Raw genomic sequence first — 27228 nt, 5'->3', positions numbered from 1 at the left:
AATGATATTTTTATTGCTTTTATATTACTGTATAGCATATGCTGAAAATTCACTGTTTGAAAGTTCCCTACTGGACTCATTAATCAGGACACACATATTGTCAACACACATATCTTTGCAGGAAAGATTGGACAATCCATAAAAACAGCAAGTCTCAAGCAACTGAAAATTTTAATCAAGTATTCATAGCAAGTGCTGACAGGCATGTGCTTTTGGGAGAGATCCTCAAGTTACTTTCCTTAGTTTCAGTGCTTTATATCTTCCTCATGGAGCAGGATCACTTTTGGGTTTATACCTACATTTTCATTAGAAGGGAGAAATAGTGCATGGCTGCATAAGGAAGTTGAGATTGAGGGATGCATAAATAGGGACACTTTTATATGTCAATATATTTAGAGCTTCCCTCTCAGAATAACTAGTTTCTACCAAGAAAAAAACCCACATCATTATGACTTCTATATTTCTATGAGGGAAGAGTACTGAAATCTTGGTGGAGAACTGCAGCATCTCAGTCTGATGTGAGTGGTGGGACTGAAGAACCAATTTTATTTATACTTTTGTAATGGCCACAGTGTTTTGTAAAAAAATACTGATAATTGTTTGCAGGCTATAACCCTTAAGGTCCTGAATGAATTTTTCAATGATGGACATAAAACGTAGTGTGCCAAATGTCAGAACAAATTTTTGTTTCTAGCTACTGTCACTACTGATCAGTTGCAAGACTGTGAATGTGTTTACCTCTATTTCTTTTGTGTTCTAGACAACAGTTCCTGGCATAAGGAATAATGTGATACTGCAACCACTACAATCAGATACGCCATATAAAATTACTGTTGTTGCTGTGTACGAAGATGGAGATGGTGGACAACTGACTGGAAATGGCAGAACTGGTAATTATAGTTTTCATATTGATTATTCTTTTTTAAATTTAAGACATATTCCTTGAACACTTCAACATTGTAAAGGTTTCATTGAGTTAATTATGTCCTTGATGTGATTGTTACCGGCAGGGTAACAATCTGCATTTCTTAAAATTGAAAAACAATTACTAGCCTAATTAGAATGGGTTTTTTTCTTTCTTTTTAGTTGGCCTGCTTCCTCCTCAAAATATGTATATAACTGATGAATGGTATACACGCTTCAGAGTTTCCTGGGATCCTTCACCATCTCCTGTTCTTGGCTATAAAATTGTATACAAGCCTGTGGGTAAGAAAACTTGTTCATTCTGAGTATACCACTCTTAGAACAGTGAGTAGCTAATGGCAGACCAGAGTAGAAATCATATGTATCATTTTGTGTTAAAGGATCTATTTATTTCCTCTGTTTACCAATTTTCATGAAAACTTTAGTCTTATAATCAATATTCTATAATAAACACAAACTATCAATTGTAGTTTCATACGTTCGGTTACAGGGATTGAATTGTATAGTTAAAACCTGATATGTTTCTATCCTCTTTAATGCCTCTTGTCCTTCTAAGGCTATGAACTGGTATATATGAGATGATATTGGACAGGTATATGGCTACTAATGGCCTGCAGAACTTTTGTATTATGTGGCCTTCCAACAATATACATATATTTCTAGAAGCTGAACACAAACATAGCACAATAGTTTGTAAAACTACGTGTATGTTCTGTTTGCAACATTGTAATATGCTAAAATTTAAGAAATCAATATGCTTTGTTTTGGAAAAAATGAAGTTAGCATTTACTGATGTGTGAGAGATGGAATAGTTTTGTAGCTCATGTAATCATGATTCTTTCTTTTTCTGTTCTTAATGCTTCCTTGATTCAAGGTTCAAATGAGCCCAGGGAGTTTTTTGTGGGAGAAGTGACTTCCTACATTTTGCATAATCTGTCTCCCAGTACTACTTATGATGTGAATGTTTATGCCCAGTATGATTCTGGAATGAGCATACCTTTGACAGATCAAGGCACTACATGTAAGTCAGAACAATTTTGTTGTAGTCATGCTAGATACATATGCTAGTATGAGATAACATTGATTAAGAGAAGATTTTGATGTCTAGTTGCTAGGAAGCCTGAGCATCCTCTCATAGAGAATACTTGTCATCTGTCCATGAGGTAGATCTTAAAAACACTAATCTTGGGAAGAGTAATGAAAATATATTTTGAAGTAATGACATGATGATATAAAATTTTCTAGTCTATTTCCTAAAATTTTGTTAAGCTATACTTGAAGTCAATCTTTACCTGTCTCCAGGGTACTACAGAATCTAACCATGTTACTAACCAGGTCTAGGCTTTTTGATATCCGGCTTTTACCTCATAGGAATGTCCAGTGATTTTGATGATGGCCTCAGCTAAGAAACTTCTAAAAGTTTCTTCATTATGATGAATCAAGTACATTATTTTCATGCTGCTGTATATATGAGTCAAATTTTTATTTTTGGAGATTTATTATTTTGTAAAGAAATTGTCTTCATGTGAAAACTCATAAAATGGGCTGTTACCCATTATGGGATCTGGGGCCTTTGCAAATAGCTAGGTAGGGATCTGTAGGGTGTAAAATAAAGAGATTTGACTAGAACTGCTCTTTCTTTCTGCAAGTGTTTTTAAAAATCAAGTTCCAAACCAGCACTGCTAATATAATTTTCATTTTGGTGTGCTTTACCTATTATACACTATTTTACAGAGAAAAATTTCTCTCTCTTTTCACAGTATATTTAAATGTCACTGACCTAACAACTTACAAAGTGGGTTGGGATACTCTCTGTATTCGATGGTCACCTCATCGGTCAGCAACTTCCTACAGACTGAAGCTAAACCCAACTGATGGTAAGTGTGTTCTATTTTTTGCATTTTCTAGAAACATAATTGTCTAATGCCAATGACAGCACCACTTATTTGGATTGGTGGCAAGCACCAACCATAATGATACATCTGGTTGAGTTTTAGAGCTCTGAATATAACCTGTTTTTCTTGAGTGGTGAAAAAGCTGCAAAGAGAGAGCGCTGGTTATTGTCAAGTGGACCTACATCTACCAGTTGCCTGTTTTCACATGTGGGCTGCAATTGTACTTTCCAGTGTGCTCCAGAGTTCAAAATCACAAGTTTTGGTCTAGAAAGGTTGTTATGGGACAAGAATGAGTGCTGTCCCAACCTCCTTTCAAGAAGTTTCTTCATTTCTACACTTCTTACATTAGAAGGGAAGTAATAGGTTCTAACTTTCTTTCTGTTGGGTTTTTTTTTGACAGGTTCCAGAGGACAGGAGATCACAATTCGTGGGTCAGAAACAAGCCACTGTTTTACTGGCCTCTCACCAGACACAGAATACAATGCTACTGTCTTTGTTCAGACCCCTAACCTTGAGGGACCTCCAGTCTCTATGAGGGAGCATACAGGTAGGTAACAGATACGGTGAACTTTAAGTTTTAGCTATAGAATTTGTCTTGTTTCAGCTGTAGAATAAAATTATTATTTCTTTTCAGTCCTCAAACCTACAGAGGCACCAACTCCACCACCTACACCTCCTCCACCTCCCACAATCCCTCCAGCTCGGGATGGTATGTTTATTTCTAGAATTATTCAATATTTTTGTGTAGTTGCTGTACTACTTCATAGTTTACCTGCATTTTTCATAACTTTAAGTGGATTTAAAACTAGCACAGTCTTTTAGGAAAATGAAGATTGAGACCTTTCTTAATGCCATCCCTTTGTTCTAGAGCTTACTACAGCATTTCCTGGTTTACAACAGCAAGATGCAAACCTTGGAAAATATTATTGATATTCTATAGCTCTGCAGAAAATTTATGAGATTATCTGATCTCAGCACACAATTCATGTTTTATGTTAGCTGATCAAGGAAAAAAAGTAATTTACAACATTTACATTTTAGTCTTGAACTCTTTCACATTTCTTGAAGCTTTCTTTGATATATTTTAATAAATGTTTTTGTGTAGCGCATTAGTCATGTGCCAGGTTGAATGTGTGGTAGTAGGACAATTACTGAATATTTGTCATTCTTGAATTTTCAAATTTTGAAGCAATATTTTTTTCATGGTGGTATGGTTGATGTATTTTAAGGGTTCCTTTTCTTGGACTTTCAGTATGCAGAGGTGCCAAAGCAGACATAGTATTCTTGACTGATGCTTCCTGGAGTATTGGTGATGATAATTTCAACAAAGTAGTAAAATTTGTTTTCAGTACAGTAGGAGCCTTTGATTTAATCAATCCTGCTGGAATCCAGGTAGGTTTGTTACTTCCATTGGGTACACTTTGGAGGGAAATTGAAGATTAACTGAATTGTTACTTTCAGAATGCTGTCATTTTTTGTATTAGATTGCTGTAAAAGACATGTATGTGGGTGTGCAAGCCCATTATTTATTAAATTTATGTGGCATTTTATAAATACAAGGGAAATACAGTCTATTTTGAGATGTTATTATTCTGAAATACAAAAGTTACAGTTTGTGGGAGTCCTTCAGGTAGAGAAACTGGGACGATTTATGGTCAATTTTATATTTTTGTTTATTTGTATACAGCATCAACAACTGGCACACTGCTTAGTTCTTATAGCCTAGGTTTTGTCTCTGTTGTATCAGAAATTTTTTTAGGGGCATTCTGACTTTTGATTGAGGGCTACATTTTAAATTTTCAGTGTAAAAGATGAGTCCTGTGCCTGCAGGGTCCAGCTGGCTTGCCATTGCTGAGCTCCCTAGAATCCCAGTGCACTAAGTAGCAGCATGCCTTTAAAAAAGGCACTTCCAGAAGACTTTTCATGCTGTGCCAACATGGATCTACTCCACAGTGGGCATAGTAAAATTATGAAGAGGTCCTCTTAATGAATTAGTGCATTTTGAGAGAGTAAACAGAAATATCTAATGAGGGATAGACTTTCAGGAGTTCTGGGCTGCTCACAGTTCTGTCAAAGTAACTTCCTGTCAGGCTTCTTACCATAAGTATTGCTGCATTATCAGTCTTCTTCTACTTGTAGGAAGCTGGATGAAATCAATGTCTAGGTTCCCATAACCACTTCCCTTTCACTAGATGAAATTAATGACATGAGGTCTAAGGAGTTTCTTACATGGTATTTCTGGTTGCAGAGAGCTGCAGGTGCAATGCATTTTCTTTGGTTAGAAGGATGACAGGATATTTACATAGTTAAAGGTCTGCTTTTCATCTTCTAGGCATATTTTTAGTCATTTGACTCCCTATCTTTAACTCTCTAGACTTTTAAAGGAAAGAGACTCCTTCAAGTCACTGTGTGTCAATCTTTATCATTCTTAGCTCTAATGTACACTGGGTAGTTTTTGTGTTCATTTATTTTTTGTTTCATATATTTTTCTTGCTAATATATGTGGAAGTAAAGAAGACAATAAAGGTGATAGACACATATAAACACTTATGTTTAGTAAAACAATGAAGTCACATACCACTTGAGATGCAACAATCTGAGGTTTTTAATTGAAGATTAATAATTTTAAAAGGGGAATTTACTACAAGAAATGTGAATATATGCATAACAGAAATATTTATATTCAGCATTAAAATAGAATGCTATAATATTGCAATTTTACAGAATATTAAAAGGAGCAAAGTAAAAAAAATGATTATGTAGGAATACATTTTTAGTGATTGTATTTCAGTGCACGAGGCAAGCGAGTTTGCACTTATGTGTGTATTCAACTTTATTGACATCCTATTGATGAATTACTTTTTATTCCTAAAAAAAAAGCTGGAAGAAGTTTAGTAGATACTGTACATCTGCTCAGAAGTAGAAAATGGGCATATATATCTCACCATAGTAACAGGAAGAATTTGATCATATGCATTTTAGGCCATATTACATTTTATACACAGAAGAAAGAGAAAGAAAGTAAGAAGGAAAGAAGGAAAAAAAAAGATAATTGTGTGCACATTGATGTGATGTCTATATATAGAAATATGTATGTGTGTGCATAATCAGACATATTTGAAAAATAATTTTTGGTTATTTAATAATTATTTATATACAGACTTACATATTTCAATGGAGACAGTTGGCCTGAATGTGGAGGTGTGAGACTGAACACTTTGTTGTTACATTCCATTTCAGGTTTCATTTGTGCAGTACAGTGATGAAGCAAAATCTGAATTTAAGCTGAATACATTTGATGACAAAGCCCAGGCCCTGGGTGCTCTTCAAAACATTCAGTACAGAGGAGGAAACACAAGGACAGGTAATTCTGGGCTGTAATTATGTTTATTTAAGATAAAATATTTTCAGAAAATATGTAATTATCCTAATATTGCATGGCTGAAAAAGTGGGTTTTTCTGTGGTGTTTTAGCTCTGTGGCTGCTGCCCTTAAGAAGTAAAAGAATTCTTCTCTTGTGGATAATATGGATGATTCCTTGTTTATTGTATATTTCACAGGCAAAGCCCTAACATTTATCAAAGAAAAGGTTTTGACTTGGGAGAGTGGCATGAGGCGAGGTGTTCCCAAGGTACTTGTTGTTGTCACAGATGGTCGGTCTCAGGATGAGGTGAGGAAAGCAGCGACAGTCATACAGCACTCTGGTAAGCAATTCACAGGACCTGGCTGTTTCTTTTCTGTATTGCTTCAATTATCTGGGAATCTTTTGCTTATCCTTTATGGACTCAGAAATGTATTCTGAGTATTTGGGAAAACATCGGAACTATTCAAAGAATTTGTGCTCTCTAGTCTTACATTTTCTTTCTTAAGCTTTCTCTCTGAGGAAAGATGCAGCTTCCCAAAGTTTTCATAAGCATATCTATTCAAAGATGTAGCTTTTGGTTACTTCTTCTTTTTGATGTTTGGAACCCAGAAATCATTGGGAAGTGTACTCCATACTAGTGCTTATATTTTAATGAATCTGATTTGCTGAGGTTTATGTTTTATCTGGTATAAACCAGTGGATCTCCAGTTTAAGTAACTGTTTTTGAAGGAGCTGGGTCTGAATAGACTCCTCTGTTGCCTTTTTAGCTAAGAAGCACTTCCTCACCAGATTTGATGATTGTGGCTTATGTGAGTGCAGTAATCTGTTCCTGTCCCAGCACTCGGCATTTTGCATTTCAGTGCATGAACCACCTAGTCCTGATCTCTGAGCAGGGAGATGTCATACATCCTTATGGGAATCACATGCATGTAAAGCACAAATGGTCATCTTTGTCTCTTTAATCTGGAAGAATTAGCTTGGTCTAGATGGTTTCTCAGTCTCCCTGGACAGTATGTTTCAGTGCTTAACTACCCTACTGGTAGAGGACCTTTGTCTTGGATTTCACTGAAGTCTTTCTCCATGCTAGTGGGATTGTTGTCTTCATTTACCTAGTTAACCAGGAAAGAAACTGTTCACTGTAATGGGCCTTTGTATTTGAAACCTGTTGTCATCTCCTCTTTCTGTCTTCTCTTTTCTAGACCAAACGAACCTACATTTTTCCTTCAATGTCCTGTTTATCATGTTTTTGAAACCCCTTATCATTTTTAGTTTCCTCTCTACTTGCTTTGTTTTCTACACATATCAAAGCATTCTTGAAGTTGGACAGAGTATTTCAGCCAAAGTTTCACCAGAACTGGCTATACTTTTATTGCTTGGAATAAATGTGAATCCCAGTTTCAGCCTCCAACTGGCTTTTCCAATGTCTGTGCAGTTTCTCTTGAATGAAATTTACACCTGGTGATATGATTGACTTCTGTGGTCTGGTTCTTCTCATTTAACTTAAGACATCTGACAACTAAATGTCTAGTCTAAGGTCATCATGTCGGATCCTTTTATGACTGGTGAAGAGAGAAACAGGCATCTATAGACAATTACTTTTCCTATCCTGAATTCAGCATGTGAGGGAGCTAAGATGAATTGCTTTCTGAATCTGGCCATGTCTATCTGGTGATTATAGAGAAAAATTAGACAACTTAGAAAGTAGAAGTTGGTGAAGTGAATGCCACTCTAAGAAAGATAAACCGAGAGGCATGAAACGCACAAGATGGAAACAGATAGACATCCGGGTAACTAATGGCCTGTACAGTTTTTGGCTGCAGAACAGATTTAAGATACTGTAGAGTTGAGAGAATTGTGGTAAAGAGTGAGGAAACTATGTAGCCAAGGGCGCATGAGATTGGATAATGCCCCAAAAAACAATGAATGAGGAGAAAGTTTTGAAAGAAAGATGTGAAACCTCTTTCAGAGCTTTGACAGGGTGAAAAGAGATCTGGAATGGGTGCTCATCACAAGCCAATGGTTTGTGCAATATTAACATTAAAAGTGTTAATGTATGTTTGCTGCATTTCAAGTAACAAGTGTTATTTTTACAGGCTTCAGTGTCTTTGTAGTTGGTGTGGCTGATGTGGATTACAATGAACTGGCCAAGATTGCTAGCAAGCCCAGTGAGCGTCATGTGTTTATTGTTGATGACTTTGATGCCTTTGAGAAGATTCAAGATAACCTTGTTACCTTTGTGTGTGAGACAGCTACCTCAAGTGAGTAGAAGACATTGGTTTTCATTTTTCCCAAATTAATATGCTTGTTTATATATTGCTAAAAGTGAGTGGTGGGCTGACCTTGTCTGGATGGACTTCCACAGTCTGCAGAGTGACAGCCTGCCTCACTATAGTCTTCACCACAGGGAAGACCAGGAATGCACTGGAATCTCTGCTCTGGTGCCTGACAGAGTTTTTTCTCTCACACTTTCGAGTTCCTCTCTCCAGCTGCAGGCTGTTCCAACACACACAACCCCCAAGCCCAGCCACTGCCCCTTGTTAAATGTGTTATCCTCCAGTCACTACCACCACTGCTGGTGGGTTCAGCCTTGGCCAGTAGCAGGTCTGTCTTGGAGCCAAATGGAGCTGACTGTGTTGGACACTGGGGAAGCATCTGGCAGCTTCCCACAAAAATCACCCTTGTAGCTCCCCCATTAGCAAAGCCTTGCCATGCAAACTGAGCACAATTTGCCATCTTATTTAAGGTACATCAGAAGATATGTTCATATTAAAAAGTTAGATTTCAGAATAACTGGATATAGTTCAAGGGACCAAGTTACTTTTTAAAATTTTGAAGTGAGTATAGTGTTTTATGTAATCTAATTTTGCATTTCAAAAGCACTACTAGAAGAAGAAAATATTAACAGTCACTGACAATGTTAAGAAGTAGAATGATGCCTAATGTAAACTGCAGAGCACAACAAGTTTCTTATTTACCCCTGGACTAAGTGCTAAAGATGTATAGCTATACTGTGTGACACTGTTTTAAAATTATCTGAGTAAAGCTCAGTTGTTTATTCAAGAGAAATCCTTCTATGGCAAAACCCAGAAATTCTCAGGCCTGTCATGTGCAACTGCATGTTCTCTAACTGCCTCATCTGCTGGCTCCTGAGGAGCCACATAAATTTGCAGTTATTTCTTGAGAATCTGACAGCTATTATGCAGCTTGACTCATGCCTTAAATATTAATGGAAAGACTGTGTCATTGTCCTCCTTTCTTCTTATGAATTATAATCTTAAAATATTTGGGGTTCATTTGTCATTTCATATAATTTGTCAGAGTAGAAATACCCTACTAAAAGTGATGAGTAGAGATTTTGACGTTACATCTATCACAGGACACAGTGTGACAAATGTAGCAAAGTCTGTCTCAGAATTAATAATAGCATAGACTTCTTGGTAATAAAACTTTCTAAAGTATACATGTGTTCATGTCCTGTTAGGCTTAGTAGTTTTGAATTATATATTTTTTCATATCTTTCAGCTTGTCCCCTTATTTACTTGGAGGGATACACTTCACCTGGTAAGTAATTGTCTAATATTTTGGCATAGGATCATTTGTGTCTTTTATAACTCTACAGTGTTTCTTATTTTTTATTTTCTTTCTGGACTTAAAGGTTTCAAGATGCTGGAATCATACAATCTAACAGAGAAGCATTTTGCTTCTGTACAAGGAGTTTCACTGGAAACAGGCTCTTTCCCAAGCTATGTAGCATATAAACTCCACAAAAATGCCTTTGTTAGCCAGCCAATACGGTAAGTAAACCTCAAGACTTATATTTAGGGTGACCAGGTGATGAAGGATTAGCAGAGTTTGTAGATAGCATATGTGTGTTATGGAAGATGCATTAATTTAATGTTCATTTTACTGAGCTTCAAGAAATACACTCTGAATAACATCTATCATTGTTTTCATTAAATGTTAATCTATTTACACTCTGAAGAACATCTATCATTGTTTTCATTAAATGTTAATCTATTTCTTCCACTGCGATCATAGTTCACTATTAATCTAGTTGCTTATTTTTCTTTGAAATTATGCTTCTTAACTATTCAAGTTGCATATAATCCACAGTTTATACCTAGGCAGTTGAGCAACAACCTCCTTAGTACAATGAATTCCACGTTGCTGGACAGAAATGGTTTCAATATGGAGGGATTAGCATGATTTTTTCCAGAAGCATTGTTCTTACTGCAGTAGGCAGCACATTGATGCCATTGACTTAGGATAGTTTCTCCTCTACTTGTCTTGCCTTATTTGGCAAATGGAGCAGAGTTTTCAAGGGCCTGTGGTCTTAGAGCTTGGTTATAGATAGGTAATATGATGGTTATTGCCAATTTTTCCAAAGAGAAAAAGGACTTAGTTAGCGGTTAGTTTTACTAGAAATGGAGCCGTACCATTTTTTTTTTTTTTTTTTTTTTGACTAGTTTCTCTCCCATCTATTTAAGTAAGTTTCAAAAAAGGTTGTTCTGGTTCAGAGGAGATGCCTAAAAATAGCCCATTGTTCCCATTAAATTTAGGAAAATTTAGTTTCCTTTTCATGGAAGCCTTTGAAATCATCTGCAATCCTGCCAGATTGGGTAAAGATAAAATCACAAGCACAGAAGCTGAAGTTTATAAAGAAATAATTTAATTTTGCTAGTCTTCTGAGATCACAGCTTCAAAAGTGGGGGACCTGAGGATTTTTAAGTTCATTGGCATGCCATTAATACCTGTAGGGATGATAGGTCTCTGACAGCATGGATTTTTGCAGTCTAGAGCAATACAGATAATCTCAGTTTTGCAACTGTCTTGCATTGATAGATATTGCATTTAGGATAAGCTGATGAAAAGACAATAAAAAGATAGGCTTCACATTTATTTCATTTTTTTAGAAATGTTGTGGTACACAGTCTAATGTTTGCTAAAGAGGTAGAATAGACTTGCCAGAGTATTCTGGGCACTTATTTTTCATGAGAATCCAGAAAATAATACTCTAGACTGAGTCAGCAAAGCAATAAACTCATACTGATCCTAATAGCATAGTTGCTTCCATATCTGAAATAACTTGTTATCTAAATTATAAATTGTGTTGCTATATCTACTTTAATATTTGAATTGTTTCACTGTGCTGTGTGATGTTGTTGACTTAGCAATATGGTTTTTATTGCAGTGTTCCTATTCGTATTGGTTCATAATCTTTGTCCAACATACAAAGCAGCTCCTCTTTTCATTTTAAGGTTTTTATGTTTATGTTCATGTGACTTCTGGACTCCATTATAATGGTTAAGGAGAAGCAGTGATCACCTCTTTTCTTGCCGTTCTCTTCCTGCATTCTGTCCTTTCCCCTACAGAAAATTCTGGAGGCTGTTTCATGCATGTTTTTATGTACTTTTGGCTCTCTGCTTTTTTAATGTGTAACAGCCCAAATATCAGAAATTTAAACCTGAGCCACTAAAGAATGAGCTGGAGCCCAAATGCATCACCAATTGCAAAGAAGACTAATATTAAATATTCCATCACTGTAGCTGTGCCTGAAGGGCAGCAATAGTTAAATGATGTTGCCTGACTGAAGCAGGCCAGATGAAAAAAAAATGAATAAAGCTGTGGTCTTTTCTTTTCTGTACTTATCAAGAAGGAATTTAAAACATGTGTAGCTTATACAGAATTTTGCCACAAGAATACATGCCCAAGAGTTCTTGGTCGTATTCTGGCATCTTCTCTAATTGTGGTGCTGGGACCAGCTGAAGACAGTAGTGAGTTCATCTTAACAAATCACAGTGTTTTTATATCACAATGTTATTTTCTATTTGAGAGAATAGTTAAAATGCTCTCTTCCATTAAACACTGTGGTCTCCCTGTTATGTCTTTTCATAACTCCCTGCTGTGTCTTTTCTTTGAAAAAGAGCAAATGATGACAATCTTATTTTTGTCATGTGTTTCCATGTGAAAAAATGTCTTTATATTGTCTTAACAGGGAGATTCACCCGGAGGGGCTGCCACAGGCATACACTATCATTCTGTTGTTCCGTCTTCTGCCTGAATCCCCCAATGAGCCTTTTGCAATTTGGCAGATTACAGACAGAGATTACAAACCACAAGTTGGAGTTGTGCTTGATCGTAAGGATGATTATACTTATCGCATAGAGAAGTTACATGTTACATTACTTTGCATGTGTTCTTACCAAGTATTTCCAAAACCAAAGCATTTCTACACGATAAAAGGATTATATATTTTTAGTTTTAAGAAATTTCTTTTAAACTTTGTACATCTATAGTTCAGCTAAGAATAATTAATGTAAACTGTGTTTCAACTTTAATATTAACTCTAAAATCAAAGGAAAGTACATCTATATACTTACAGGTCATTAAGATAATCTATTATTTGTGTTTACCCAATAAGGAGTAAACTAGATTTTATCTATTAGGTTGTATTAGTATGGTGGTTTCAGTAGTATGTATGAAATTAAATGTGTTATTTTTATTTATTGCAGCTGCCAGCAAAGTGCTGTCATTCTTTAACAAGGATTCAAGAGGAGAAGTTCAAACTGTAACTTTTGACAATGATGATGTAAAGAAAATCTTTTATGGAAGCTTCCATAAGGTAAAGGATTGAAATTATGATGTTGCTTTCTGAAGTACTGTTCTTTTAAATAGCAGAAAGGCAAGTACAAGTCAGGTGTCTGTATGTCAGGTGGCTGTATCTGGTATTTGGATATTATTTGAAATTATGATGTTGCTTTCTGAAGTACTGTTCTTTTAAATAGCAGAAAGCCAAGTACAAGTCACTGTCAGGTGGCTGTATCTGGTTTTTGGATATTAAGTTGACATAAGGACCTGCATTTCATGTAAAACAAGATCTCTGAAGTTATAGGTCTTCTTTGATACAATGTAAAAGACTTGTCAGGAATTTAAGATTGTGCAAGTGGAGGGATATATCTGAAGAAGAAATTGTAGCTTGGTTCCTGCTGCACGAAAGAAGAAGAATAAAAGTTAAAGTGGAAGAAAGAAAGGAAAGGGAATTGTGAGAAAAGATTGTGTGGGAGTGTGATGATTTGAAATCATTCAGAGCAGAGGAAGATACTGCCAGAGAAAGTTAGTAGGCAGGGAACTAGTGTTTGGAGGTAAATAACATATTGAATAAGATTTGTGTGTTTAACAAACATAATATATGTGTATATATTTATGATTTTTTTTTCTTAAAAACACTGGGCTTAAAATATTCCAATGTCATGTTAACTGAGGAAGCAATAAGAAGGAGAGAGAGCCCATAAAAGGTCACATTTTATAATTAAGAATGAAACTTACAGTTTTTGAATTGACAAAATGGCTATTGAAATCTTTACACATTGCTGCATCTGCCTTCACTTGTTATAGATCTGTGCTTGCTTTTGTAATTTTGTGCACCAAGTTATGAAAATTTGATGTTCCCAAGCTTCCTTACCTCTAGTCATCAGGAGGTGCTTGACTCAGGCACCTGAAAATAGTTTAAAAATATTTTCTTGCTGTGTTAAGTATATATGTTTGGGGCAAGAAAATGAGCTGAAATTGCAACATTTTTGGTTAGCTGAAATGCACATTCTCATGTTTACATTTATCTCCCTTCTACTTAGTTTAGTTTTCATCTGATGACTAAATATGGCTTGAGTATAGCATTTGTTTTCTGTATGAAACCATCTTCTGCATAACTTGTCACTATCAGCATTCCTTTGAGGATACTGATAAGGGGTTGCCTCTGTCAGCTTCCAGACACTGGAGGCCAAATCGTCAACTGAGCTTTGCTAGACTGATAGCCAGGAAAGATAACTGGTGCTACCATTATAATGTTTTGTGACTTCACCTGTTTAAAACACAGGTGATTATGAAAATAACACAGTTCTATAAAAGCTATTGGTTTCCTCAATATCTGCAGTAACTTCCCAAATTGGTCTTATATTATATCCAGTTATTCTTGTTTTAGAATTTATGCCTGGTTAGTTTAGATTTTAGGCCTGAGTATTTTTACTATACGAAGAAATGTTTATGTCACAGATTTTGTAACTGATAGTTATGAGTAGCTTTGGATCATACCTACATTCAGCAGCCTTTATTTTGTCTTTGACATTCAGTGGTGTGGAGCTCTCCACATGCTGTACTGCCAGCAGTCTGTTTTAAATATCTGTTGCTAATTTAGAATGACATTTTTCCTTAGTTTCTCTAAATGTGATAGAGCTGAGCAAACTTATCTGACAGCCCTTACAGTGATGTTCTGCTCATTTATCAGAGCAAATGGATAAAAATCTGTGACCCGTGCTAGCTGCAAGAAAGTAGCAGTTATGTAAAATTGTCTACACTTGATAGTTAAAAAAAAAAAAAAATTACAGGGCAAATGAAAATCCGAAATTTTGTATCATTTAATAGTTAAATACACTAATACATATGGAGAGAAAGTGATCCTAAGATGCCAAATAATGAACAGGAGAAGCAGCGATTTGCAAATTATCTTAAAGCTTTACAATTATGAATTCTTGCTGAAAAGACTATTTCCTACAAAAAAAAATTCTCAGTTACTTAATGCAATGTGTAATTCCCTGTCTTTTTTTTTTTTCCCAGAAAGGAATCAAAAGCTCAGATTTTGATAATATTTAAAGTAGCTAGAAGAGCCTTGGTTTAAAGCAATATTAGGGATTTTTCACCATGAAACTAAGATGACTTTTCTGGCTTCTCTCCAGAAGATTACTAAAATTGCTGTCTCAGTCAGGTTGTTAATGATAGCATAGTGGGCTCCCCCAGCCCACCTGCTGGGAAAGCCTTATGCATCACCTGTGTTGTTTAGCTCCTAATAATGGATAGCCGTAGTTTCAGATGGATGAAGGAAGGAAAGTAAGATTAACACATTTCTAAAGGTACATTTGCAATTTCTCCTACCGTCCATCCACTTTCAAAGAAATGACAAATCTTTACAATGCAAGGAAAGGTTTTCCAAAATATTAAACATTTTTGTGGCTTTCATTTGATGACTTACTGGCTTATTCACTGAAATACAGTTAACTACACCTAACTGAGGGGAAATTTACTTTGGCATACTTGAAGACTCTGTGTAGCAGAGCCATGGTGAAAGCTGTTGAATCTGGCGAGTTTGATAGGAAAAATTCAGACTGCCTGAGACAGTCCTTAAATTTCTAACTGATGTTTTGGAGAGACAGACAACTTCTACTTTCTTATTCTTACCACACTAGACTTCCTTTCAGCTTGCCATTTTGCAGTAGTTAGCAAGAGGAAATTTGATAATGAGTGTATATCTTTCTGCTGATATACATATGAGAAATTAGTTTGCTTGGCCTATTGATGTGATTCACTTAGCAGCAGATCAGAACACCATCAGAATTTATCTTATAAGGCAGTTGGGGAGAAAAATTAAACAATGTTTTCTTTCCTAAAATGTCATAAATGAAATAACTAGAACTAATCAGTACAGATTCTTTATATTGGTGTGTTAGAAACTGTTGAAAACAAAATGTGTTGGAGTTAAATACAGAGACGTGTTATTTACTGTAAACACCACATGCCTCCTTTAATTAGATTTATTGCCTAGGCCATGAGATTCAGGCTGGAATGCAGATCTGGCAGTAAATCAGGGTTTAAGTGACTGAGTCAATGACTTGGGAGAGCTCTCCTTATTTTTGATTGTTGGGATTGCTTCTTCTTTGGATGGATAGGTGATGCTCAGCAGTTATTCCTGTTTGAACCTTTCCAAGCTGATCTCATTCAACATTCTGATGTAGAATTACCTTTACTAAATTGTTTTTTTGTGCTAATGAAAATAATCTATATTTGCTATGCAATCTGCTTTATTTTATTTAAATTGTGACAAATACTTAACATTCCAGTAGAAGAACTTGCATATTAGATATCTTTCAGAGCTAGTAAATTACATCTATGATGTGTTTAAACTGGATGATGCAGTAATTTTTCATTATTATTATTTGTTCAATGAATACGGTTGGGAATTTTAATTAAAATCCCCACTTGTATACACAGCACTGAGATATAAAGTGTAAGCACATAATTTAAAAAAAGAATTTTAGATAAGCTGTGCTGATGCTTTGGAGACAAGTCTGCATGGGAAAATATTTAAAAGGGGAAAAAAAGAAAAAATTCCCAGGAGATTGTTCAGGCACTTATTGACTCAGGACATTTAGGGGAATCTCTCAACTTTATGCCAATTTTTAAAGCAGTCATCAAATAACAATATGCTTCTGTACGGTTATGTACTATGATAAGAGAAGATTTAAAAAATAAATACATACTTCAGGGATTCTTTACTCCTGATCTTAATGTGTTGATACTTTAATAATTACATAGATATTATAATGATGTATATGAAATATGTGCTGTTGGCAAGGTATATAAAGCCCCTGAAAACTTTCTGTTGCCTGAAGATGCTCTTCCATCAACTGCATATTAGATGTGCTAAAGAGGCCCTTGTTTACTTCTCAGAGATCCCTAAATATTTTTTGTGCTTTCAGAGAAATGTTGAAAATTAACTTTTTGTAACATTTGCCATACATACTATAAATGTTGGGAAAGTTAATTTTTGCTTAGGTTTTCTATGTTCCTCTGTTTAAGGTTTACTGTTTTCCCCCAAGCTTTTCATTCTCATCTCCTGGTAAACATACTCTCTCTCTTTATTACAGTAATTCCTTTCTCCCTCCTAAGTGTCTTCTATTTCCAATAATTAATTGGAATTAATTTTCTTCATGTTCCCTGTTTCCCCTTCTTTCGGCATATGTTTCTGTAACCAGATTTCTTTTGTCGAAATTTTCTTTTGCATCTTCCATTATTTTGTCTTGCTCTGGGCAGGCTCTTTGGTTACTTCCTGGACCTCAATACAGTTAATGCCTCTGGCTGAGTCATCTGTGGAAACTGAACTCTGTATCTTTGGGTCTGAAACAATCCACTCTCTGAGCTACAGAGTCTGTTAGCCAGTGGGCAGTTCCAGGCTTATAAACATCTTGTGTGGTCCCAGCCATCAGAAGAGAACAAGAAATGCTTATATTCACTTCCTTTCAAAAGTTTTTATTTTTTTAATTTTATGCCATCTTAAAAAAATTTTGAGGAAAGCTTTAAAAATAGTTAATAACAGTCAACTAGTATTTCTTAGCTGTACTTGTGTGTTCATCTTGTTGACCTTCAACACATTCTAAAGAGATTATAAATGTCATAGACTTTCCCTGAGTTTGAATTTTTCCACCAGTTGGAAGTAAATCAGGATTACTGGGAATAAAATTTAAAATAGTACAATTGAATCAGTGAAATGCTATTAAGGTGTTAAAGTAACTGTGTCTGTGTGCCATGTCTTAATATTTTGTTAAACTTTTTTCAGGTCCATATTGTTGTTACTTCATCAAATGTTAAGATTTACATTGACTGCAGTGAAATAATGGAAAAACCAATTAAGGAGGCTGGCAATATCACAACTGATGGCTATGAAATACTTGGGAAACTTCTAAAAGGCGACCGAAGATCAGCAACAGTAAGCAAGAAATGTGAATTTTTGCAAGATCTTTACATTTTCTGAGGATAGAGATTAGGGATTGTTGGGAAACCACTGTTGCATCATCCGAAGCTTTCAGGAATCTGTACTGTCAAACCCAATGTACTTAACTGAGAAGTTTCAGCTTCTTGTTCTAGCAGAATTGCGAGAACAAAAATGTAGTAACTGGAAGTTGCACTCAGGTAAATTCAAACCAGAGTAGGAATTTTTTATCTTTTTAATAGAGAGAGCTGCTAGTGATTGAGTGCATGTATTGTGGACACGCTATCTTTAGAAATAAACGGAGGAATGATTTTTAATGATAAAGTCGATACATTTCATACTTTACAACATGTCTAACTTAATGATCTTTCAAGAGTATTACTTTCTTTTACAGTTAGAAATCCAGAATTTTGATATTGTATGCAGTCCAGTTTGGACTAGCAGAGACAGATGCTGTGATCTCCCTTCTATGGTAAGTATAAATGAACTAGAGGCTATCCAGAAAAATGTTATGGAAGTAAATTTAATAATATTTTTATTAGGCTGTTATTAAACCTTGTGTACTGACAACTCATATAAATCACAATTGTCAGAGCAGCCAGCCTTATTTCAAAGTTTTGTGTCTGAGACAGTAAAGCTGTAATGCTAGAATTGTGCCCCCTAGAAATTGCAAAAAAATGTGTTATATTTGTATTCCAGTGATGTTTCAAATTCTAGGTATTATAAATGGGGAATTTATTTATTTATTTATTTGTTTATTTATTTGATCTGTTCTTGGAGTGGCCTTCAAAAAGTAACTCTTCTTTGTCAGCACAAGCTGATTGTCAAATGCATATAAATACTAGAACAACATTTTGCTCGTGCCTCTATTGTTAATGCCTTGCATATCTCACAGACAAAATTTGCTAAAAATATAAAAGATCCTGTAGAAACATTTGGAAACCACAATTTAGCTGTGAGTTTTGCTTAGAAACAGGATAGTAAAGAATCTTCCTGTTATTGTTTCAGAAAAGCATGCTGCCACTGAGTACATTTCTTTAAAAGGGCAGTAATAATTGTGATTGAATTTTCAGAGAGATGAAGCAAAGTGCCCAGCTCTTCCAAATGCTTGTACCTGTACTCAAGACAGTGTGGGACCTCCAGGACCTCCTGGACCAGCTGTAAGTTACCCGCTGTAGCTATTCACAATAGATAAATTTTCTGATTTTAAATTTATGGAAGTAGTTTTGTGTTGGTCTGTGGTTTTGTGAAACAAATGTCAGTCACAGGCATAGTTTCTATCAATATGCCCTTAACAACGTGGTAATCCATCCCCTTTTCATCAGCTCCTACCACATCTACTTGTTTGTATGATCTTTTCCTATATTTCCAGTGTGATCACTGAGATTAGCTCCTCATTGTTTGATAGGCTGAAAGTCTCTGGCCCAGACCCTTCACATCATGTACAAGGCATTTTTAATGGACTGAGAAAATATTTTTCCTAAATACAGAGTCAAGATTTCACTCCAAGGAAAGATTCTTTACTCTGTCAGGGAAATAAATTATTTTTTATGGAGAGAGATATTAATTTATGGAATGGACATAGTCCTGTCAATTGCTTTGAATATTAGGGAGTTATAGTCAGGCCAGTAGTCATATTTTGAAACTATCAAAAGTGCTGCATGAGGAATCAAAACCCCAGTTAAGTTGTCTGGTAGTCTACTAGAGAGGTATTCAGAGTTTTTGATGAATATAAATTGAAATTTATGTCTGCAGAGACAAAAATCAAAATAATAATTTTTCATGGGCTGAATTGGCAAGGCTGAAGTTGACATAGTTTCCCTGAGTTCCTGATGCATATTTCATTCTACTACTCTTTTTAGCAGTACGATCTGTACAATTCAAAACTTTGGGGCTTCACTTAAGAGTTTGTTAAAGAGAATTTATAATGCACATAAGTATTATGCACCTTTGCTTTCTGTGTCTGAAATACATTTTCTTTCCAAATACTTAATATAGGGTGGCCCAGGTGCTAAAGGTCCCAGAGGTGAAAGGGGTTTGACTGGATCATCTGTAAGTATGTTTCCCAAAATGCATCTATAATGATGTTACTACAGGCTTACCTGTATGAAAATTTTTATGCTTAGTTTTAGTCTAAGAATGTAGATTAAAAATTTAGTTGAAAATATGCCTTTATGTTACTTATGTGCAGCCTCTCTATTTGAGACTATATACCACAGTCTATATAGCTTCAAAGGCATTGACCACATATCAGGATACTGGGATTATGTGCATCAGAGTGAACACACACTCTACAGCATTGTTGCTCTCTCATCTGTACAGAGGACATGGCAATACTTCTAACTGGCACTGCCAGAGGGCATGTATTGTCCTGAGACTGCCAACATGAATCAGAGAATAGCTTATGAAAGAGTATGCCTCTTGAACAGCTATTTCCACCGTTCTTTCAAAGTATTAAATGCGTCTCCAGGCTTCTGATTTATCTTAAGTTCTCCAGGCTTCTGAGTTGTCTTAAGTGTCTAACCCAAAGGATTTTGCAGATATGGATTTCAGACGGGATTGTAATTCTGTTTCAATTTTCTGCTTTAAGGGGCCTCCTGGTCCTCGTGGTGAAACAGGTCCTCCAGGTCCTCAAGGTCCCCCAGGTCCACAGGGTCCCAATGGACTGTCAATCCCAGGTGAACCGGTGAGTGGCCCTTCTGAGTGTCCCTTTTGAGTGCCATCAGCAGGCAGTGCCATCAGTGTGTGTGGAGCCAGAGCTGCCCGTGGGGATGGTGGCCTTGGGAAGAGGGTGGCAGCTTTGCCAGAGCATTCATTTGTCCCTACAATGCAGTAGCATTGTGAAACACACTTATTTCTGAAACAAGTCTCGTAATAAAATAGCATTTTATGCCCTGAATGTTACATGTGCTTATGGGATTCTAATGAAGGGCCAAAGTCTGAGTGCAGAAATGTAAGTTGTGCTACTCTGTTGTCAGTCTTAATAGCTTTTCTGTAGAGTTGCTAGGATTCCAGTTTAAGGACTCAAAACTACCAAACTGTGGAAAATTAAACAGGAAAATTAAGCATACAGTATTACTTCGAAGACTTTTTCACAGACTTACATGTTCAATTTCTATTATCTGGCTTAAATCAGTAGCAAGGAGTTTTCTTGGCAACAGCATCCATATTTTAGCAAGATGCTATTTCTGATTTCATGCGCATGCCTTCAAAGCCAGAGTAATTCTTACTAACACTGATGAAGTTTCACTGTGTTCTGGTTTTTATAGAAGATTGCATGCATAATTCTGCTTTGTGAATGTATTAAGGCTGCTTTTGCCATATTTCAATAAATAGTCACCCTAAAAGCAAGAATATAATTCTGATGTTCCCTATTTAGGATTAACTTGAATTTTAATATATTCAGGAGATTTTTTTATGAAGTCTTTGATCAAAATAGAAAGTCTATGGAAAGAAGAAGTGAAGTCTAATTGCAGGCTGTGCCATTTTTCATTTGAAAATTGGTTACCTGCTCCATCTGTAGTGGAATTTGGGAAATGGAAAACAAAATGTGCTTTAAGATAGACATCAGGAAGATCTTCTGTTTTGCAAGGACAAAACGGAATGATTTTGTTACCCTGTGTAGATTCTTTTCATGCTTTTTTCAGTTAAACGCTGTAAGGAAAAATTTATTAAAGAAGATATAGAGGTATCAAACAGCAAGAAAAGAAAAACATTCCTCTTATATGTGTAATGCAAATAAGACATTTATTTGTCACATTCACTTGAAAAAGTCTGAAGAATGAGAACACCAACATTTGTGGAATTTCTCATTAGCTAACATGAATTTAGGGCACTTTTGAGTCATGTACTTTTGTTTTTTATATCAATTGTGAACCACGTTCTCCGTCTGTGTTTACAAATTTTTTGCTAAGTACCAGTTGTTATGCTGGATGATAATGCAAGCCACTGTAAAAAAATGAATGTTGTATTGCCAAGTTTAGCTCATGTGGGTTTGGACTGTGCATTTATACTACAGTGCTGTAGAATATATGGAAGGCAAGCTAGTTGTAAAAGGCAGCAGATTGCTTCTTTATGTGCTCCTGCCCCTTGTGTTCTGGAAGCATGATGTATTCTGTAACCATTTGTGAAAACCGTAGGGTCGTCAAGGAATGAAAGGGGACGCTGGCCAGCCTGGACTCCCGGGTAGATCGGTAAGTTGGCACTTAGACAAGGTAATGTCATTTTGCACTATTCCTGATGCAACTTAGCTGCTGGACAGCTGTCTTTGACATCACTAGGAGTCATGCGCTCTTCTCATACCTCCCTGGGCCACAGTTTTGGAAACACAGTTATCTTGCACTTAGAAATTTGAAATGTAGGCAATAGTAAACCATTCAAACAGCAAACATGAAGAAACTAACTGTGCTTGGTTAAGCCAAATGTCCATCTGGACAGTTGTGAATGCAGAATGACAGTGGTTGATTAGGAAGTGTACTCTGATAATTCCCCAGGAAGGTCTGTCATCTTCCTACCATTTGCAGTTAAATGTCTTCCTAAAATAAAGATTGCAGAGCCTTTGCTGCACCCTTCTTTAGCAATGTTGCCTAATTACTTTCTGCTTTTGGAATTCAAATGGCCTTGGGACATTAATTGTATGCTTCCTGAAAGAAGAAAACAATATTAAAGTTCAGTTACATGCAGGTTTCTGTATTGTAAACTATACAAGGAGAAGAAAAAATTAGGATCTTTTTTAATTTGCCCAATTTATAGATAATCTAAGGTCATTGATCTGCACATGTCCTGGCATGGTGAATATTCCTGGGTTACTATATTGTCCTTAATTTACTGATGATAAAAAGACTACATGAGGAATGCTTAAGTGTTGTTGTGGACTTAGTTTCATATATCAGATAAGGTCAGTTATGGGTCAAGGGCCTTGTATTCTTCATCTGTTTCATTAGTCTTTATAACCCTGAGTAGTATAATTTTAGGGAGTAGTAATGCCCTTTTAGGAAGCAATGCTACACGTTAGTGTACAATGAGATTAGACAGAAAGGAGGAAAGGACGTATATACTTGTGATATACGGAATGACATAGCAGTGATATTTGTTCTGTCATGGATACAATTTCTCACTCTTTCTCCCTCTAGGGAACACCAGGTTTACCTGGTCCACCTGGACCAGTGGGACCTCCAGGAGAAAGGGTAAGGTTTCCTCAGTTTATGTTCTGAAAAGACCAAGTCATGTAATTCTTATGTTTTGTCAGATTTTTCCCATTCTTTATATATCTTTCAAATTTCAAATGTTTTTTTCAAGAAGAATCCTTTTATCAGCATCCCTTCTGGAGAGACAAAAGCAGAAGGGTTGGAAACACCTCAGGGGTGAAAACCTCTCCAGACAGCTATTGGTAGCCAGATAGATTCTGTAAAAATTGCCCTGCTTCCTCCCCTGATGAGGTTCTCAGCTGCCTTCACCCTTAAAGCAGTATGTCCCCTGGGCAGGGCTCTGCCAAGGGACTCAGCCCTGCTGTCTTCCCCACATTGTTGCTGCTACAGGGAATCCCTTTGATACTCTGCTTATGTCAACATCTGGGAGATGCCGTATTGGTAAGGAATCTGTCTGTGCCAAACTTACTGTGAAGTTTAGGCTTGCCCCTAAACCTTTGGCTGTCAGGAGTTTCTTTAGGTGGAGAACTCTGAAATGTCTTCCTAATGAAGGGCACATACACAGGTATTTCATTGTGGAGTTGTTGCAATTCCTTTCTTTGAATTGGAGTCAAGTAAATATCTTTTGTTGTAGCAATGGAATATCACCTTTAAGATGGCTGAATCAATTATTTTCCTTTACAGTCAAAATTAATAGCTGACACATGCATTTGTAGCTGTCCTTTAGTGGGAATTCATAGATGGAAGTGAAAATAGATGACTGTGTGATAGCCCGTTGCCAAAGAGGATACTGTTGGATTGCTGGGTCCTGGACCATCAACATCCACTTGTGAATACTATGTTGGATTACTGAAATGGGGTGTCTCAGCCTTCATTCTTGCAGGGGAAATATCTAAGAGGGAATTGGCTCTCCAGTTAAGTATAAATCTCTGATAGTCCAGTTAAACAGTGAATGAGAGAACAGTGACAAGAGAGATTTTGCTCCTCTGGGATAGAATACTGATTCCTTTTCTTAAAAATATTAAGAAACATTGATTTCATTTTCAGTTAATCAACAGCAGCTGAACATCTAAAGCGTCTGAAGCTCATTGTTCCATAGCCTTCTCCAGCATGATTTGTGATAGCTATTTTATAACTTGTACTGTGGATAGGTTTTAAAAGAAATGCCAATAGTAATCATATATATACAATTATATAATTGTAAAGACCACTTTTCTCTAATCTTGCCTTTGTTTTTGAATAGGGTTTCACAGGAAAAGATGGTCCCACAGGTCCCAGAGGTCCACCAGGACCAGCGGTAAATATAATTTTGTCTTTGATATACTCTGAATTAAGAGACCTGAGCCAAGAGAGGGCCACATTGACATTTTCAATTTCTGTCAAATGTGAAATGGATCCTTTGCTCCATCTCCTAAATGGGTCTGAAAAACTCTTAGTAGAAGGTGAGCAGAGAGCTGGGCAAACCATATATTCACAAATGTTCATAACAGTGGTTTTGAAACTGATTTCTGCCAGGGTAAATAAGGGAAGAACCAGTTTATAAAGATCAGTTTAGCCATGATTTTTAAATGCATAGCTAGATCTTCTGAAACCAACTGGCTTATTACTTGTACACTGGTGAAAGCAAACACTGCTAATATTACTTTTTGTTGACAAGAGCATTTGAAGATTGCTTTTTGCTTACAGAGCTGCTTCATTGTGTTTTGTGGGACCATGCTAGAAAAGAGGCTGGCTGATAGAGAAAAGCCTATGTTGGGTCATACAGCCTGAGATAAGCAAGTGCTGCAGCCCCATGACACCGCATCCAACCTATAGCAAGTTGGAATGTGCATTTCCAGAAGGCAAATGTACACAGAACACATATTTGCATTACATATATAGACAGCAGTCTCTAAGGCAGGGTACTATTTGGGCTGGCCCCATGTCCCCACAGTTGTCTTCTTCATGTTCCTTTGTGAATGTGCAGATGAGCTTTTGTCACATAATCTGACACTGGTCTTTTAATTTTTTCTATTTATCTAGTATTACTAGAATGGCTTATGGTCTTCTTGTGGATTTTTACATGGATCACAGACCTGCTAGGTGAATTTAGAAGGCCCAACTGTTTTGTACTGCTTTAGGAATCAGTCATTAAGAATGGTACCAAAAACATATACACACCATCTGCATCTTTCAGTGCCACAGTGTCTGTTAAACTGTGTCATTACATTAAAGAACACATGTTTCTAAGAGGAAACAAACTGTTTATTCCATAAAAAAATTTCAAGCCTGATGAATACCTAGCAGAAAAAAACCTGATAGGAACTACTTTCAATATTGCTTTGTACTCAATAGAGTAACATATTTCTTATTAGCGCTTAGGTAATTGTGTATTTCCACAATTCATATTACTTGTCTTCTGTTTCAGGGTGCTCCCGGAGTTCCAGGAGTTGCTGGTCCAAGTGGAAAACCAGGGAAACCAGGAGATCGTGGGACACCAGTAAGATAATGATACACTTAGAATATCAAATTTAAAATTACAGTCTGTTGATGAACATGAGACTTCTGCTGCTTGAAATAGTTGTCTTGCACTTATGATGGTGGTTAATACAGTGGACCTGACCTAAACCCACAAGTCTTCTTTTAAAAATAATTTTATTTTTACAGTATGCCATTTTGCTGAGTTTAATAGTTGGGGCTGGAAATTTTGGTCTCTGGTTTCCACTAAAAAGATCGTAGGCTATTATGTGCCAAGACATATATTCATTCCTACTGCATAAGCATGGAAAACTAGGTCAGCAAAATGATTGTAAAGTCTTTACACTAGTGCATGTGTGTGTAGTAAAAAAGTGATAAACTGCTGAAGGTGGACAATCTTTGATAATATTACATAATAATTTCTGTTTTGCAAATGTTTCATTATTTTTACAATGTTATTTCACAATTATTTAGGAGTGGTTTCTGTGAGTTCTATTCAAACTTTTAAAGTGCTTCCTGAACAGGGAGAAAGAGCAGGAGGTGCTGCCTCCCACCAACAGTTTCAGGAGAAATTTAATTTGATTCATTCATAGGATCTCTGAGAAGTTATGCTTGACTCAGGAGTAGAGACAGCAAGTGAAATGAGAAGTCATTCATTACTTGTGAATAACGTATGCCAGTCATCTAGAATTTTCTATCCTGCCTCAGTGTAGTTGTATATAAAAAAGCTGGATAATTTGAAAGAATATGTAGTAGACAGGGAAATTTGATGGCCATGAAGAGGAACCTCTCAGGAGCACCTAGAAGCGGGTTCATTTTCTCATACACACATTGAATTCAGTCTGTGTTTGCTGGACTACAAATTACATTTCTCCTTGTAGTAGAGGACATGAAGCGTCTTAGGAAAGTCTTGAAGCTTTCCTGCTTTTAGATATACATTGATAATGGGATATTTGTGCTCCGTTACATGTTGAATAGACATAGCTGGAACACAAAGTGCTGTGCTTTGTTCACGAGGGAGCTTTAAATTGTCAGGTGTATCTGATTTTTCCTTCACCTAGGACAATGGATAGCTTGATCCAGTTCAGAAGTAAAGATCTTCTGCAGATAAATAATGTGTTTAAAGGCTTTTGCAAAGCAAGACAGTCAACTCCTGTCCAAGCACCATGTCTAAATTCTCCTGCACTCTAATTCTTAGGAGTTCCTTTCAATTACAAATAAATGTTTTCCCCCACAGTTATTGGACTTTTTTGTAATGGGACACTGAGCACCATATTTACCATTTCTAATGTTTCTAGAACAGATCCCAGCAGGAATTCTGGCTTGTACCTTGTACAGATGTTCTATCAGATTCCTGGTGGACAGAATTTCAAGGCCTTCCTTTGTTTGCAGTCTTACAGCTGCCAAAGGTGCAGCCTGACAGCCAAATGCAACTTGCACTGTCATGAATCATAATTCTGCCTGAAGAGAAAGATAATGAGGCTTCACTTTGCCTTTGGTAAATACAAGGAATAAATAATTTTTCACCAGATCCTGCCAGTTTTTCTTCTAGCTCAACAATCTGTATTGCTAGTACTATTAAATGAAAGTGAGGAGAAAGACCCCTGCAAACCAAGGGATATTGCATTCCAGGTAAAAGGTATTCAGTTACCTGCAAATTATGAGCAGCCTTGGTGTTCTGAAGTTACTCCCAGTGAATGTGGTCAGCTGGAGCTCCTTCCTGATGTATTCAATACCACTGATGTGCTAAGCTGAGGCAGACCACACTGCAAACATTTCTCTACCTCACTGTGTACTTATGCTAGAACAAGTAAATCCTAGAAGTGTTAACTGAATTTTCATGGAAATAGGAAATTTGGCTTTTTGGTCTGCTTACAAGTACCTCCAAGAGAAACTTAGCTGTTTT

At 36.3% G+C, this 27228-nt stretch overlaps 1 protein-coding gene across 1 annotated transcript in view; it reads left to right on the top strand.

Annotated features, from left to right (window-relative positions):
* Positions 1 to 27228, top strand: part of COL12A1 (collagen type XII alpha 1 chain) — a 98133-nt gene that overhangs the window by 59643 nt on the left and 11262 nt on the right. The window contains exons 38-60 of the mRNA XM_041477463.1: positions 761 to 890; positions 1087 to 1206; positions 1799 to 1945; positions 2685 to 2801; positions 3220 to 3366; positions 3454 to 3528; positions 4072 to 4211; positions 6060 to 6183; positions 6379 to 6522; positions 8276 to 8440; positions 9705 to 9743; positions 9838 to 9976; positions 12178 to 12320; positions 12695 to 12804; positions 17566 to 17715; positions 18113 to 18190; positions 18792 to 18878; positions 19717 to 19770; positions 20309 to 20404; positions 21858 to 21911; positions 22851 to 22904; positions 24109 to 24162; positions 25273 to 25344. Coding sequence (XP_041333397.1) covers positions 761 to 890; positions 1087 to 1206; positions 1799 to 1945; positions 2685 to 2801; positions 3220 to 3366; positions 3454 to 3528; positions 4072 to 4211; positions 6060 to 6183; positions 6379 to 6522; positions 8276 to 8440; positions 9705 to 9743; positions 9838 to 9976; positions 12178 to 12320; positions 12695 to 12804; positions 17566 to 17715; positions 18113 to 18190; positions 18792 to 18878; positions 19717 to 19770; positions 20309 to 20404; positions 21858 to 21911; positions 22851 to 22904; positions 24109 to 24162; positions 25273 to 25344 — 2439 coding nt within the window. The remainder of the gene's footprint in view (positions 1 to 760; positions 891 to 1086; positions 1207 to 1798; positions 1946 to 2684; positions 2802 to 3219; positions 3367 to 3453; positions 3529 to 4071; positions 4212 to 6059; positions 6184 to 6378; positions 6523 to 8275; positions 8441 to 9704; positions 9744 to 9837; positions 9977 to 12177; positions 12321 to 12694; positions 12805 to 17565; positions 17716 to 18112; positions 18191 to 18791; positions 18879 to 19716; positions 19771 to 20308; positions 20405 to 21857; positions 21912 to 22850; positions 22905 to 24108; positions 24163 to 25272; positions 25345 to 27228) is intronic.

Source organism: Pyrgilauda ruficollis, unplaced genomic scaffold (genome assembly GCF_017590135.1).
Source record: "Pyrgilauda ruficollis isolate IOZ18807 unplaced genomic scaffold, ASM1759013v1 scaffold40, whole genome shotgun sequence".
NCBI lineage: Eukaryota > Metazoa > Chordata > Aves > Passeriformes > Passeridae > Pyrgilauda > Pyrgilauda ruficollis.
Note: the sequence above shows the minus strand (reverse complement) of the source record. Positions and strands in the feature narration are given on the sequence as shown.